The sequence below is a fragment of the Rhinoderma darwinii genome, chromosome 5 (genome assembly GCF_050947455.1).
Source record: "Rhinoderma darwinii isolate aRhiDar2 chromosome 5, aRhiDar2.hap1, whole genome shotgun sequence".
In the NCBI taxonomy this organism is placed as follows: Eukaryota; Metazoa; Chordata; class Amphibia; order Anura; family Rhinodermatidae; genus Rhinoderma; species Rhinoderma darwinii.
In genome coordinates this window covers 62412664-62427648 of record NC_134691.1, presented here as the reverse complement: position 1 = coordinate 62427648, position 14985 = coordinate 62412664, and the positions used below count along the sequence as shown (strand labels likewise).

Genomic DNA, 14985 nt, shown 5'->3' with positions numbered 1-14985 from the left:
CCGGTGTGGGCTGGGAACTCTGGGATTTGTAGTCTAACCTTAGTTTAGTTGCTCCTTACCACTAAGCATGGCGTCCGCCAAGGGCATAGATGTGGTGCTGAAGTCAGTGAAGAGAATCAGTGTCCGCATGTGCCCGTTCCAGCCCAGCGTGCAGTCCACCAGGTGAGATTTATCATCCAGTAAATTGTTCGCAAGTTCAACGCCGGCTACTGCCGCATCCTCCTTCCTGCAGCAGCCGGCGTGGGACTCCCCAGAGCAGGAGGGATATTTAGTGTCACTCATAGCGCTACACATATATGGACTGTGGCGTTAGGAGGGGCGGCATGAGTGGCGCTGTCTGCAGGGGGGGCATGAGTGGCGCTGTCTGCAGGGGGGCATGAGTGGCGCTGTCTGCAGGGGGCGGCATGAGTGGCGCTGTCTGCAGGGGGCGGCATGAGTGGCGCTGTCTGCAGGGGGGGGCGGCATGAGTGGCGCTGTCTGCAGGGGGGGGGGCGGCATGAGTGGCGCTGTCTGCAGGGGGGGGCGGCATGAGTGGCGCTGTCTGCAGGGGGGGGCGGCATGAGTGGCGCTGTCTGCAGGGCGGGGCATGAGTGGCGCTGTCTGCAGGGGGGGCATGAGTGGCGGTGTCTGCAGGGGAGGCATGAGTTGGGCTGTCTGCAGGAGCCATGAGTGGCACTATCTACAGAGGGCACTGTGGCGCTATCTACAGAGGACACTGGCATCCTCTAAGGGCACTGTGGCGCTATGTGCGGAGGGCACTGTGGCGCTATCTACACATGAAATTTGTTTTTAGAACACACAGTTAAAAACGGGTCACAATTGGCCGTCAAGAATGGAAATGGGGAAACGTTTTTTAACGGCTGACACCCGAACCTTGTTGTGTGAATAGAAACAGCAATCTCTGCGTTGTGTGAGGTCCCGGGTGGGATTGGGTAGCTGTAAAGGTGCTGAACGCTAGCTACTCCCTTTAGTTATGGCGAGTGTTTGGCGTCTTTGCAGGTTCACAAGGTTCTTCGAAGATCTGATCTGTGGTGAGTGGACAGCAGCGGTCTTCTGGGCTCTCCCTCTCGTTGCTGCACTGAATATGACATACGTGACGTTACAATTTGTGTGTTGGGCTTCAGTGTAGGGCCGGAGCAGAGAAGGAGAGCCCTGACATTACAGCATCATGTCTGAAGTTTTGTGAAATTACATGGTACACAACATGTATCTAATCTATAATGTATCCAATCTATCACGAACTATGCACCACTCTGATAAAATTGGACCATTTCAGACCCTAGACTACCTTTTTGGTGGACCATTGTGGTAAAAACTCATGACAACTAATGGTTTCATAGTGAAAATGTCTGATGGCAACTGATACATTTTAGCATCAGTTATAATCATTTGAGAGACAAGAACAACTGATATATGTGAACGCACCTTATAGAGGCTCTGTCACCACATTGTAAGTGGCCTATCTTCTACATAATGTGATCGGTGCTGTAATGTAGATTACAGCAGTGTTTTTTATTTAGAAAAACTATCAATTTTGACGGAGTTATGACCTATTTTAGATTTATGCTAATTACTTTCTTAATGCCCAATTGGGCGTGTTTTTACTTTTAGACCAAGTGGGCGTTGTAAAGAGGAGTGTATGACGCTGACCAATCAGTGACAAATCAGCGTCATGCACTTCTCTCCATTCATTTATTCAGCACATAGTAATCTTGCTAGATCATGACGTGCAGTCACTCACACATTAACGTTACTGAAGTGTCTTGAGAGTGAATAGACATCGCTTCCAGCCAGGACGTGATGTCTATTCAGAATCCTGACACTTCGGTAACGTTTGTGTGGGACTTACAGCACAGCAAGCGAGATCACGCTGTAAGTGACAGCTTACAGCGTGATCTCGCGAGATTACTCTTGCTGTGCTGTAAATTCCACACAACTGTTATTGAAGTGTCTGGATTGTGAATAGACATCACGTCCTGGCTGGAGGTGATGTCTATTCACTCTCAAGACACTTCAGTAACGTTAATGTGTGAGTGACTGCACATCATGATCTAGCTAGATCACTATGTGCTGAATAAATGAATGGAGAGAAGTGTATGATGCTGATTGGTCAGCGTCATACACTCTTTACAACGCCCACTTGGTCAAAAAGTAAAAATACGCCCAGTTGGGCATTAAGAAACTCATTAGCATAAATCTAAAATAGGTCGTAACTCTGTCAAAATTGATCGTTTTTCTAAATAAAAAAACGCTGTAATCTACATTACAGCGCCGATCACATTATGTAGAAGATAGGGCACTTAAAACGTGGTGACAGAGTCTCTGGGTTCACACCTGTGTTGAGCCGTTCCATTCTGCTCCGTCAGAGAATCACAACAAGGGAATAACGGGCCGTTGAAAAACGCCTGTTGCCGATGGAACCCATTGACTTTAATAGGTTCCGTTGGCTTTCCGTGTCTGTGATTTTACAGGACACAATAGCGCAGCATGCTGCGCTATTCTCTCTGGTAAACTTCGTGGAAAAACCCTGCGGGATCTGCCATGGAGCCTCCGACGCAGATGTGAACATAGCCTTACTTTTTTGTTGTTGCCTGGTAGTCTTTGAGAGAGATCTATCGAAACTACTGCAAAGGAAAAGTGGGAGAGTTTATCTCACAGTCCCAAGGTTCCTGGCATAATGCATTATAGTCATGGTAGATGGGGGGGGTTATATCACAAAGGCAACACTAAAGCAGGACCATCGTTTCACACCACGGGTAAATTTTTTGGAGAATGGTTGTGCATCTAATTCATGGGTGGAGCCCGTCGGAGCCACTGCCCCATTCACATCACATGTTTTGGCGTACGTCATGCTGGGTAATGCTCACAACGTATACGTTAAGACATTCGCTACAGCTAATGTTTAACAGTGACCTATAGACTAATGGGGTAAGTTCACACAGTGCACAGCGTATCCGCGCTGGCGGCCGCAGGGAGTTCTGGCCGAAAAACCGCACCAAATTGTGGTGCAGTATTTCGGCAGAAATATCCGCTGCGTAAAACAGAAAAGAAAAAAAAACGCCCATCCTGACAACCTTCAGCCCGGCCTTCTAGGAGGATGTTTCATCCCATGTGACTGCTGCTGGCTGTGACTGGCTGCAGCGATCACATGGGATGAAACATCACTCCAGGAGACCGGCTTGGACAAAGAAGCACAGAATTCTGGGTAAGTATAAGATTTTATTTTTGTTCTGTGTTGCGATTTTTGGCGCAGCATTGCAGCTTTTCTGTCGCAAAATCGCAACATCTGCTATTTGTTGCGGGTTTTACCTCCCCCATTGAATTCAATGGGGAAAACCTGCAACAAAAAAGCAGCGATTACGCAAATAAAATTGACATGGTGCAGATTAAAAGACGCACCACAGGTCAATTTCTGAGCGTTTTTTTTCCCCGCTTATCATTTACGCAGAGCGTGGATGAGATTTGTTCAAATCTAATCTACTCTGCTGCTACTGTATTATGCTGCAGATTTTCTTCAGTGAAATCCGTTGCAGAAAATCTGCAGTATTTACGCTACGTGTAAACCCGGCCTTATAGGATATGTTAATTGTATGTGTCATGAACTCTCACGACCTTTTTCATGACCTCTACTTTTAAACGGATACCATTAAGCCAATGTTAGGCATCTGTCACCCACAGGCTATTATGGCATCCGTTTAACATTGACATGATGAAGAGCCCATAACGTATGTGTTTAACAGATGCCTGTGACGTGTATGCCATACATGTTAAAGAAAAGTATACTTTTTTTATTGCGGTATCCTGTTAACCCGTTAGTGACCGCCAATACGCCTTTTAACGGCAGCCACTAACGGGCTTTATTCTGATGCATATGCCTTTTTACGGCACTGCATCAGGATAAAGTAAACAAGCAGGGAGCTGTCAAATCTCCCTGCTCTCGGCTGCTAGAGGCAGCTGAGGGCTGGGAGCGTCCCTGCTCTGCCGGGTGAGATCGATACTAATATCGATCTAATAAAGGCCCCCAGGTCTGCCTGGAGCGAATGCCTGCTAGATCGTGCCAAAGGCATGACCTAGCAGATGCCTGTCCGTTTTAAACGGACAGGCAGTAATACACTGCAATACAAAAGTATTGCAGTGTATTATAATAGCGATCGGAGAAATGCATATTATAGTCCCCTAATGGGACTAGTAAAAAAGTAAAAAAAAAGTTTAATAAAGTTAATTTTAAAAAAAATTTGAAAAAAATGAAAAACCCAGCTTTTCCCCTTACAAAATGCTTTACTATTAAAAAAATCAAGTAAAAAAGTTACACATATTTGGTATCGCCGCGTCCGTAACGACCCCGACTATAAAGCTATGACATTATTTAACCCGCACGGTGAACGCCGTAAAAAAATTAATAACAAACTATGGAAAAATTGCTGTTTTCTGTGAATACTGACTTTAAAAAAATGTGATAAAAAGTGATCAAAAAGTCGCATCTACTCCAAAATGCTACCAATAAAAACTACAAGTCTTTCCCCGCAAAAAAAAGGCCTCATACAACCGCATCGGCGAAAAAATAAAAACGTTACGGCTCTTCAAATATGGAGACACAAAAACAAATAATTTTGAAGAAAAAGCGTTTTTACTGTGTAAAAGTAGTAAAACATACAAAAACTATACAAATTTGTTATCGTTGCAATCATAACAACCCGCTGAATAAAGCTATTGTGTTATTTATATCACACAGTAAACGGCGTAGATTTAAGACGCGAAAAAGAGTGGCGAAATTTCAGGTTTTTTTCTATTCCCCCCCCCCCACCCAAAAAAAAGTTAATAAAAGTTAATCAATAAATAAGATGTACCTCAAAATGGTGCTATTAAAAAGTACAGCTTGTCCCGCAAAAAACAAGACCTTATACAGCTATGTCGACGCAAAAATAAAAAGGTTATAGCTCTTGTAATGCGACGATGGAAAAACTTAAAAAATGGCTTGGTCATTAAGGTTTAAAATAGGCTGGTCATTAAGGGGTTAAACAAAAGGTATACCAGCCCGACCGAGGCCAAAAGGAAAGTCTTTTGGCCTCCGTTAGGGCGGATTTACACGAGCATGTGCGTCTTGCGCGCGCAAAAAACGCGGCGTTTTGCGTGCGCAAAAGGCACTTAATAGCTCCGTGTGTCATGTTCATATGATGCGCGGCTGTGTGCTTTTCACGCAGCCGCCATCATGAATGACAATCCGTTTGGATGTTTGTAAACAGAAAAGCACGTGGTGCTTTTCTGTTTACATTCATTTTTTTACTGCTGTTGCGCGAATAACACGCATCCCACGGAAGTGCTTCCGTGTGGTGCGCGGGATTTTCACGCACCCATTGACTTCAATGGGTGCGTGATGCGCGGAAAACGCCGAAATATAGAACATGTCGTGGGTTTTACGCAGCGGACTCACGCTGCGCAAAACTCACGGGTAGTCTGCACGGCCCCATAGACTTGCATAGGTCCGTGCGACCCGCGTGAAAACCACGCGGGTTGCACAGACGCAAATCACGTTCGTGTAAATTCGCCCTTAGGGTAATAGATCCCTTTGGTCACATTTAGCATTTACAACTGGCGTTTTCCTGACGTACACACGCCAAACATAGGGCAAAAATGTGATGTGAAAGGGGCCTTAGCAGCTCTCTGCTCCAGCTGCTAAGGGGAATCCTAAGCAGGGGACCTGCATTTATGACGTCCATGTATCCTACTCGGGTATATGGATAGGGTGTTAAGGTCCTTTTAGATGGCGCAATATTGGCAGTGAAATCGAGCGCCAATCGACACTGGTTAGCTCTATTTACAAGGAGTAATGTATGGGGGATGAACGATCATTCCACAATCCTCTGTCCATGCTTTTGCATTATGTCGACACCAGATCTTGTTTACACGCAGATGTGCCGCCGACTAGCGACAATTTTTTTTTGGCCACATACAAGATCCCATCAGCCAATGAAAAAGCGTTTGCTTGTTCGTAGGGTGATCATTGCCCTGTTTACACAGGACAATGATTGAGAACGAGTTGTCAAATGAATGTCCATTAGCCAGTGTAAAAGGCTATTAGTGAGACAACCTATTTAAGGCTCTGTTCACATCTGCGTTGGGGTCCCGTTCTAACGTAGTCGACTACGCTATTGCTTCTGGCAAAACGACGGATCCCGTGCACAAAAGAGACAAACAGAAGCAACGGGCACCGGCTCCGTCACCATTGAAATCAATGGTGATGGAAACCTCTGGTTTCCGGTGTCCATTTGTGTCTGCTCAGGGTCCCGTTCTGACTGAAACCTCTGATGGAACATCAGAACGGGACCCCAACGCAAATGTGAACAAAGCCTAAGATATCCTAGTGAGCTTGTTCTTTTCATCTGTGGGGAACCCCAAGTGATGTATGTCTCATCAAATCCATACACCATAAATATATTTGCTGGGAAGTCCTCTTTAATTACATATAAATGCAAATGTTATAGGTACTTGTAGGTTTTTACAATTTTGAAGTGATTCGTTCATATATATGGGACGTGATCAGCATTAGGATAGACGTGCCCCTCACCTATGTAAGGTGCAATACCCAAAAAGCAATAAAATAGCATAAAAAATTCAGTTTATATAGCACCGTTTATTTTTACTTTACTATATGATCTTATAAAATATTAAAAATAGAATAAGCGCATGTTTAGCCTAAACAAAATCCAGTGGCAACGTAAAGCTGACAGATCAGAGCCATGGGGGCATGTGATTAGCGCCTTAGGCCAAATGAAAATCCACAACAGAACCTCATTCACACGCTGCAGGAAGAAGTTCATGAGGTCACGCTGCTGATTTTCATAAACACGTCATGTTTTTCTTCTTGCGAATTGCTTTGGCCGGGTTCACACAGAGTTTTTTGCAGGAGGAAAATCTGCCTCAAAATTCCGTTTGGAATTTTGAGGCAGATTTTACTCTGCCGGCATGACGATTTTCGCAGCGTTTTTCGCCCGTGGACATTGAGCACCGAGGGCATAAAACGCTGCAAAATACGCTTTCTCTGCTTCCCGTTGATGTCAATTGGAAGTCAGCGGCGTAAACGCCCAAAGATGGGGCATGTCCCTTTTTCCCGCAAGACTGTTTTTCCGCTCGCGGGAAGAAAACTCCTCCCATTGAAATCACTGGAAGGCATTTTCGGACGTTTTTTGGCACGTTTTTCCAGCTGTGTGAACTGGCCCTTTATGGGTTTTTTTCTTAACGGATTTCAGGTCATTGCCCCAGCAGAAATCTCTACTGCGTAGGAACGTGGCCCTCCAGAGCTGCATCTAGTATTCATGTCATATGTTTTTTCTGGATACACAAATAATATATTTTTAGGGTTGTGGGGAACTGTCTTACAGACCTATGAGCAGCCTTTAGTGAAATTGACCTTGATTTTATGTGTGGGTCTCTGTGGCATGGATGATGTGTTCTTGTATGTTTATATTTACATGTTTCTTTTATTTTCAGAGAGTTTTTGGAAGCGATTTACTCGAAAAAAATCCGCACCACCAATACAAATTGTGAAATAAATGTCGATGTGAGGCATGACAATTCGGAGCCAATAGTAGATATTCTGTTTGGTAAGTTGCACAACCTAAAGAAAAATTGCCGAGCAAAACTCAAACTGGTACAGTGGCGCTCCCTTTGTATTTACCTGATCCAAGGCTGTGACCGGACCTGGCGCCACTTCTCAGCAGTACTGCGGGCATATCGTATGGGAGAAAGTCATGCACTGCTCGCTCATGCTCTCTATGGTGCGGAACATTCATTTTGTCTTCTAAAAAGACTCCCTAGTTTTATTTTTTTTCTTCTGGAGGGGATTGAAAAATTAAAGGGTGTAAGGCTCAGTTTACATCTGCGTCAGAGGCTCCGTTATCTTCTTTGTAGATCGGGTCAAAAAGGCCGGAAGAAATAGTGCAACATGTTGCACTGTTTCTGCTAGTAAAACGACAGAGGCCCCCATGACCGATATCCCCGATGGAACCCATTAAAGGTCAATAGGGGAGATTTCTTAAGACTTGCGTTTCATTTGACGGCCTTAAAATAAATATTGCTTGAGTAAGATGCGCCTAATTTATTAATGTAACCCGTTGGTGACCGCTAATACGCCTTTTCACGTCCGTCACTAACCGGCTTTATTCTGATGCATAAGCGTTTTTACGGCACTGCATCAGGATAAATAAACAGTCAAATCTCGCTGCTCTCAGCTGCCAGAGGCAGCTGGGGGCGTCCCTGCTCTGCCGGGTGAGATCGATATTAGTATCGATCTCACCCGTTTAACCCTTCAGATGCGGCGCTCAATAGCGTGCACCGCATCTGAGTGGTTTTGGAGAGAGGGAGGGAGCTCCCTCTCATCCCACTGACACCCGGCGATAAGATCGCCGAGTGTCTGTGTCTCCGATGGCAGCCGGGGGGCCTAATAAAGGCCCCCAGGTCTGCCTGTAGTGAATGCCTGCTAGATCATTCCGGAGGCATGTCCTAGCAGATGCCTGTCCATTTTAAACGGACAGGCAGTAATACACTGCAATACAAAAGTATTGTAGTGTATTATAATATCCATCGGATGATCGCATATTAAAGTCCCCTAGTGGGACTAGTAAAAAAAGTTTAAAAAAAAATTTAATAGAGTTAATAAAAAATAAAAAAATGAAAAACCCACTTTTTCCCCTTACAAACTGCTTTACTATTAAAAAACCAAAATAAAGTAAAAAAGTTACACATATTTGGTATCGCCGCGTCCGTAATGACCCCGACTATAAATCTATTATATTATTTAACCTGCACGGTGAATGCCGTAAAAAAAATAAAATAAAATAAAACACTATGGAAAAATTGCTGTTTTCTGTGAATCCTGAATTAAAAAAATGATAAAAAGTGATGAAAAAGTCGCATCTACTCCAAAATGGTACCAATAAAAACGACAAGTCGTCCCGCAAAAAAAAAGCCCTCATACAACCGCATCGGCGAAAAATAAAAAAGCTATGGCTCTTCAAATATGTAGAGACAAAAACAAATAATTTTGAGAAAAAAAACGTTTTTCCTGTGTAAAACATACAAAATCTATAGAAATTTGGTATCATTGCAATCGTAACAACCCGCTGAATAAAGTTAGTGTTATTTATACCACACAGTAAACGGCGTAGATTTAGGACGCGAAAAAGAGTGGCGAAATTTCAGGTTTTTTTCTACCCCCCCCCCCCCCCCAAAAAGAGTTAATAAAAGTTAATCAATAAATAATATGTCCCCCAAAATGGTGCTATTAAAAAGTACAGCTTGTCCCGCAAAAAACAAGACCTTATACAGCTATGTCGACGCAAAAATAAAAAAGTTATAGCTCTTGGAATGCGACGATGGAAAAACGTAAAAAATAACCTGGTCATTAAGGTCTAAAATAGGCTGGTCATTAAGGGGTTAAGCTAGGTGAATTTCCGTCTGTCCATGCTTCTGAAAGGGAAATCTACACCAGCAACGAGCTAGTGTACATTTCTGCTGTAAATTATAGTACATCTGTCTGGACATGGCGGACCATTCCCACTTTTGCCAAGGCCCACTCATTTTTCAGATTAGTGGAGGAAGCTTGATGCGTTTCTAATTTTTCTATGCTAGAAGACTGGAGTAGAAAAGTTGATGAATTCCCTCCAGTGGGTTCCGTCAGACGCCATTAGCGTCTGTCATGCAATGGATTTGACTCTTCCGTGTTTTGTTTTTGTTCTTTTGTTACTATGATGGAACAAATGAATGGAAAAATATTTTCTGTAAAGTTGAAGCTCTGCCATTAGGAGCCGTATGGATTAAATAATCAATCTAAGGCCCCATGCACACAAATGTGCTTTTTCGGCCGCAATTCCCCCTAAAATCCATGGGAGAATTGCGGCCCCATTCCTTCCTATTGGGCCATGCACACGACTGGACATAGGCTCATAGTAAATATGTGACACTCCACCCCCGGTCGACCCGAAAATCATGGCCGTGCACATGGCTACGGTCGAGTGCATGAGGCCTAAATCTATTGGAAAAATCTGTAACCCTTGAAAGTCTTTACTTACTGAGGTTTTCTTCTGTCTGCAGGTGATGGTGAACGGCTGGTGTTTAAATCCGAAAATGTCACATCAAAGGAGATGTTAATGAAACTGAGCTCTATGTGCGGTTCTAAAGAGACACAGGCCAAAGACAGCGCAAAGAAATAAACTGGAGCGCCTCGTCTGTCCTCAGGATGTGAAGGAACAAGCTAGAAAAAGGGACCGTTCATTTTATCTATTTCATGACCGGCTTCTTTCATAAGACTCAATCCAGCTCCGAGGACTCCATCTAAAAGATATGCTTTACCTGTAAATTGTAATTGCTTCATTAAAAAAAAGACAAGAAATATATAAAAATTTAAAATAAGGTGGATGTGTCGATTGTGGCAGCCAGGCGGTTTCCTGCCTGCAGTTCTCTGCACAGCGGGGGCAGCGCTATTTTAGAGCTTCGTTCTCAGGATCAGAGGGGGTCCCGGCAGTCTGACCACCACCTATTGCAAAGTAATGTATGTCCTAGCAATGTGACATCACTTGGATAGAAACAATACACTGGTCAGTTTATGCGTATACAGTTTAAGGTTTTTAGTGGACTTAGTCTATTCACATTTGCGTCAGGGTTTCCATTGTTTTGCTCTGTCATAGAAGCATAACGAAAATGCCAGAGCCATCGTATGGCGGACACCAATGGCGTCCGACAAAACTCATTGACTTTGTTCTATCGTGTTTCCGACATGGTGTCTGTCGTTTCACTGCATGCTGCGCTGTTTTGCCTGGTAAAAATGACGGAATCTACAACGAAGGCCCCTCCAATGCAGATGTGAACACGACCTACGTTTTTAAAATGTTTTGTCCAGGAGATAACAGGGTTAAGTAACATCAGCACGAGGAATTATGAGATCTTGGTGATCACACTGTTTTGCATATTTACATCTATACAATGTGTTTATGGATGAGCTGCATACAAAGAAGTCTAAAAGATCGACAGTTGTTCAGTTTTTATACAAAGAAATTAACGTATGAGTTTGCGTGCCATGTACAACATGCAGGACGGAGCCAATTTAACATGTTCAGTCAAAGGACTACTTCAAAGTATCCTAATACACACGTAAAAGGGTGAGAGGGCAACGAAATCCGGTTTCTCCACATCATGGAAAGTCGATCCGTTTGTTCTTTTTTACATCCGATAGGACTATCCTGCAGCTCCTTATTATATAGAACTAAAGTTCTATGTGTCTCGCTAAGGTCCGGTTCGGGTTCCGTTTATCGGTTCTGTTCAACCTTTCCGTCAGAGGAGCCGATGAACGGAAACTATCGCATTGATTTCAATGGTGATGCTTGTGTTTAATTTTGTTTCTGGGTTTTCACGGAAACAATAGCGTAGTCAACAGCGCTATTGTTTCCGTGAAAAAAAATCTGAAATGGGAGCATCACCATTGAAATCAATGGTAATGCAAATAGAAGCGAATTTTCTGTTTGGCATTCCAATCATCTGTTCCTCTGATGGAAAGGTTGAATGAAACTGGTGAACGGAACCCGAACGCCGATGTGAACAGATCCTAGGGGATGTGTGCGTGAGGCCTGCGTACCAGTACTAGGATGAGGCTGTGCCAAACCTAACACTGTAAACTAGGTCTGAACAACTTCCCTGCTGATATTGGGATTACATGAAGTAAATATATGAGACGTCTATAGAAAGTGTTAAGTAAACATTCGCCACTACTCCGATAAGAAAAATGGTGAGTGTCCTATATGCACTTTATAAAGTGACTGAGGGTGAGTACAATTGGTTCTCACAAAGTTTCTATACAGAACTAAATATAGCTAAATTATCAAGGGATTTTTAGTTTGTCCAGGGCTCGCAGCCAAGATGTAAGAACTTTCCCACAATCTGTAATAGCCAAAGCCCGGCTACATCCACAAGGATTGTTTTACACAAGGAATTAATTTCATAACCATATTGTGTCTAGATTAGTTTTTCCTAAAATAGATTTAATAAAATTGTATTCATGTAAAACATAAACCAGAAAATACAAGGCACTAGGTTCAAATAATTGTCGTCGTGAATATTAAAATGAGCAGGGTGCTGAAATTGCGGCATTTACTGTATTGTACTATCTCAGTCCAGAGATGCGCCACACCACGACTACGGAATTAAAATTGTGAGACGAAAAAAAAGGGCATATTTACTGCTGTGTCTAGAAAGTATTGAAAAATATGCCAAATCTTGGTGTATTTTGATGCTTGCGCCTCCCAAGACACTTTTTAAGTGTTCCTAAAAAGGGGGAGTGGCCTAAAATGCGCTAATATTTGCTAAAAAAAAACCTGCCACAAAAGGTACAAAACAAGCCAAATCAAAAGTGGTATTAGAAAAGTATCAACATGTGGCAAAATTATCATGCAGCATGCACCAGTGATAAATTTGGCGCATTTTGTACCTACGTGGTCTAAATTTATGCTGTCTAAGGCCCCATCCACACGACCGTAGAATTTCTCCGCTATTGATCACAGACACCTTCCCGTATATTTGCCGGAAGGTGTCTGGCCCGTAGAAAGCCTCCGCAAAAGATAGGACATGTCCTATCCTTTTACGGACCGTGCTCCCATACTTTGAATGGGATAACAGGCCGAAAATGCGGGTGGCTGACCGCGGCCACTAGTGGCCGGCCGTGCCTATAATCGCGGACTGTGATTACGGGCACGGTCGTGGGCATGGGGCCTAACTATTTGCATTAGTAAATGTGGGCCAGTAGTTTATCCCATTAACCTCAATGGGGAGAAACAGCAGCAAAACTGTGATTGATATAAAACATACCAGAGCATCAGCGCTGGCGCGGCAGGGGATTATCAGGTGTGTAATATTTGTTTTTTTATTGTAATGTAAAGGCTTGTCTTACGTTTCCTGTAACACTATTTGATGACCCCTGAGCCTTTTAGGATAATGTTCTGTGGATCCCGTTACATCACTGACATTTTTATATGCTACCTGTATTCTGACGTAGTCAATCCAATAAAAAAATCACATCAATTTTCATTTGTTCGTTATATTTATATGTTGCTCTCTTTTTTTCATCTAATATGTCATTAATTTTTTTAATTGTTTTATTCTTCTTTCTCTCAACTTAATTTTACTTCACGCCTTCACTAAATAAATTCATAAAGTTTTTTTCTATTTTTATGCTACCCTTAGGTTGCATGTTACCTGTCTGAAACCACTTGTGATGTCACAACAGCTTACCTCACAGAAACATATTTGGTATATAACAGGAGCTTACCTGACTTAAACCCACTTGTGATAACACAGTAGCTTACCTGACGGAAAAAATTGTGACATCACAGCAGTTACCTGGTGGAAATATAGTTGTAATGTCACAGCAGCATATCTGACTAATAATTACTTGTGATGTCATAGTAGTATTCCTGACTAAAACTCACTTGTAATGTTACAGTAGCTTACCTGACTGAAACCCTTGTGATGTCACAGCAGCTTACCTGACTGAAACCCTTGTGATGTCACAGCAGCTAACCTGTATGAAACAGTATTTGTGTACGTGTGTACATCTGTATTAAGTTTGCTATTGATATGTGTCTGTACTGAATATGTATGTGTGCTCATATGTAGTAAGTGTGCGTATATGTGTAAGTAGCAACTATTTGTGTATATATGATTGTACATAGCCAGGGTTCATTTTTGTTCCCAGTTCGGCCCAGGGTGAAGTTGTCATTTTTCTTTAAGAATCGTATTGCTTAAATTTTTATTAAAATTTAATTTTAATGGATTTTTTCCAGACCTTTGTGTGAGCTAAATAACTATTAGGGTATGTTCACACGGCAACGCCAATTACGTCTGAAATTACGGAGCTGTTTTCAGGCGAAAACAGCTCCTGAATTTCAGACGTTTTTGGAAGTGCGCGTGTTTTTTGCGGCGTCCATTACGGATGTAATTGGAGCTGTTTTTCAATGGAATCAATGAAAAACGGCTCCAATTACGTCCCAAGAAGTGACATGCACTTCTTTGAGGCAGCCGTCTTGTGACAGCGGTGCTTAAAAAAAAAGCCAGTCTGCACAGAACACCGTAAGACCCATTGAATTCAATGGGCAGGTGTTTGCCGACGGTTTGGAGCCGTTTTTTCGGGCGTAATTCCAGGCGTAAAACACCTGAATTATGTCCGTAATAGGGCGTGTGAACATACCCTTAGCGTCTAGTCTCTTTTTTTTTTTTTTTCTGCATTTGCAAAATGATTTCAATTTATTTACTGTACCGACTCTGCAACGTTTCTGTTCCGCTTATCCCAGTGCAACTGTATAAAACAATATAATGTCCATATGGCATCATAACACGAATGAAGGGCTAACCGAGCAGCCGGGATTGGCCCTGCGGTCATGTAAGATGACGTGTTCATGTGTTTGTCAATTTGAATCCGTACAGGATCTTCATACCAACACTGCAACAACCCTGTGACTTCAAGCGTTCATATCTTAGCACACATTATTCTTCAGGGTATGTTCACATGTAGTGGATACACTGCAAATTTTCAGGCCCAATTTGCGGACGGAAAATACAGTAGTAGCAAAGCAGATGAGATTTTAACAAACCTCATGCACACGCTGCATAAAATTTCCGCTCGGACTTCCGGGGGTGGGGCATCATGGATGGCCGCTTTTAGACTGAGCTCCGTCACAGTCTGCTGGAATCCAAGGTGCATCGACGCCATCACGCCCGCTAAGCAGTCGTCAGCACCTTTACTATAACCACTGGGGCTGACTATCCTAGGGGAGCTCTCCATTTTGATCTCCCCGGAGACCTGGGCGGTGTGACGCCGGAACACTGTGAACGGCACCTGCCGCCATTTTGATGATCGCTGCTGATGACACCGGGGCCTGCAATTTTGAGGCGACCATCGACCTCCAGGTGAGTGGGAATCCCCACTCTATCCCACAGGACACA

The 14985-nt window shown here is 43.2% G+C and overlaps 1 protein-coding gene across 1 annotated transcript; it reads left to right on the top strand.

Annotated features, from left to right (window-relative positions):
• The first annotated feature begins 7 nt into the window (after positions 1–7).
• Positions 8–13065, top strand: MRPL53 (mitochondrial ribosomal protein L53). The gene is made up of 3 exons (XM_075826081.1): positions 8–162; positions 7489–7601; positions 10090–13065. The coding sequence occupies exons 1-3, from the start codon at positions 68–70 to the stop codon at positions 10206–10208; spliced, it is 327 nt and encodes a 108-aa protein (XP_075682196.1). The 5' UTR covers positions 8–67; the 3' UTR covers positions 10209–13065.
• Positions 13066–14985: the final 1920 nt, after the last annotated feature.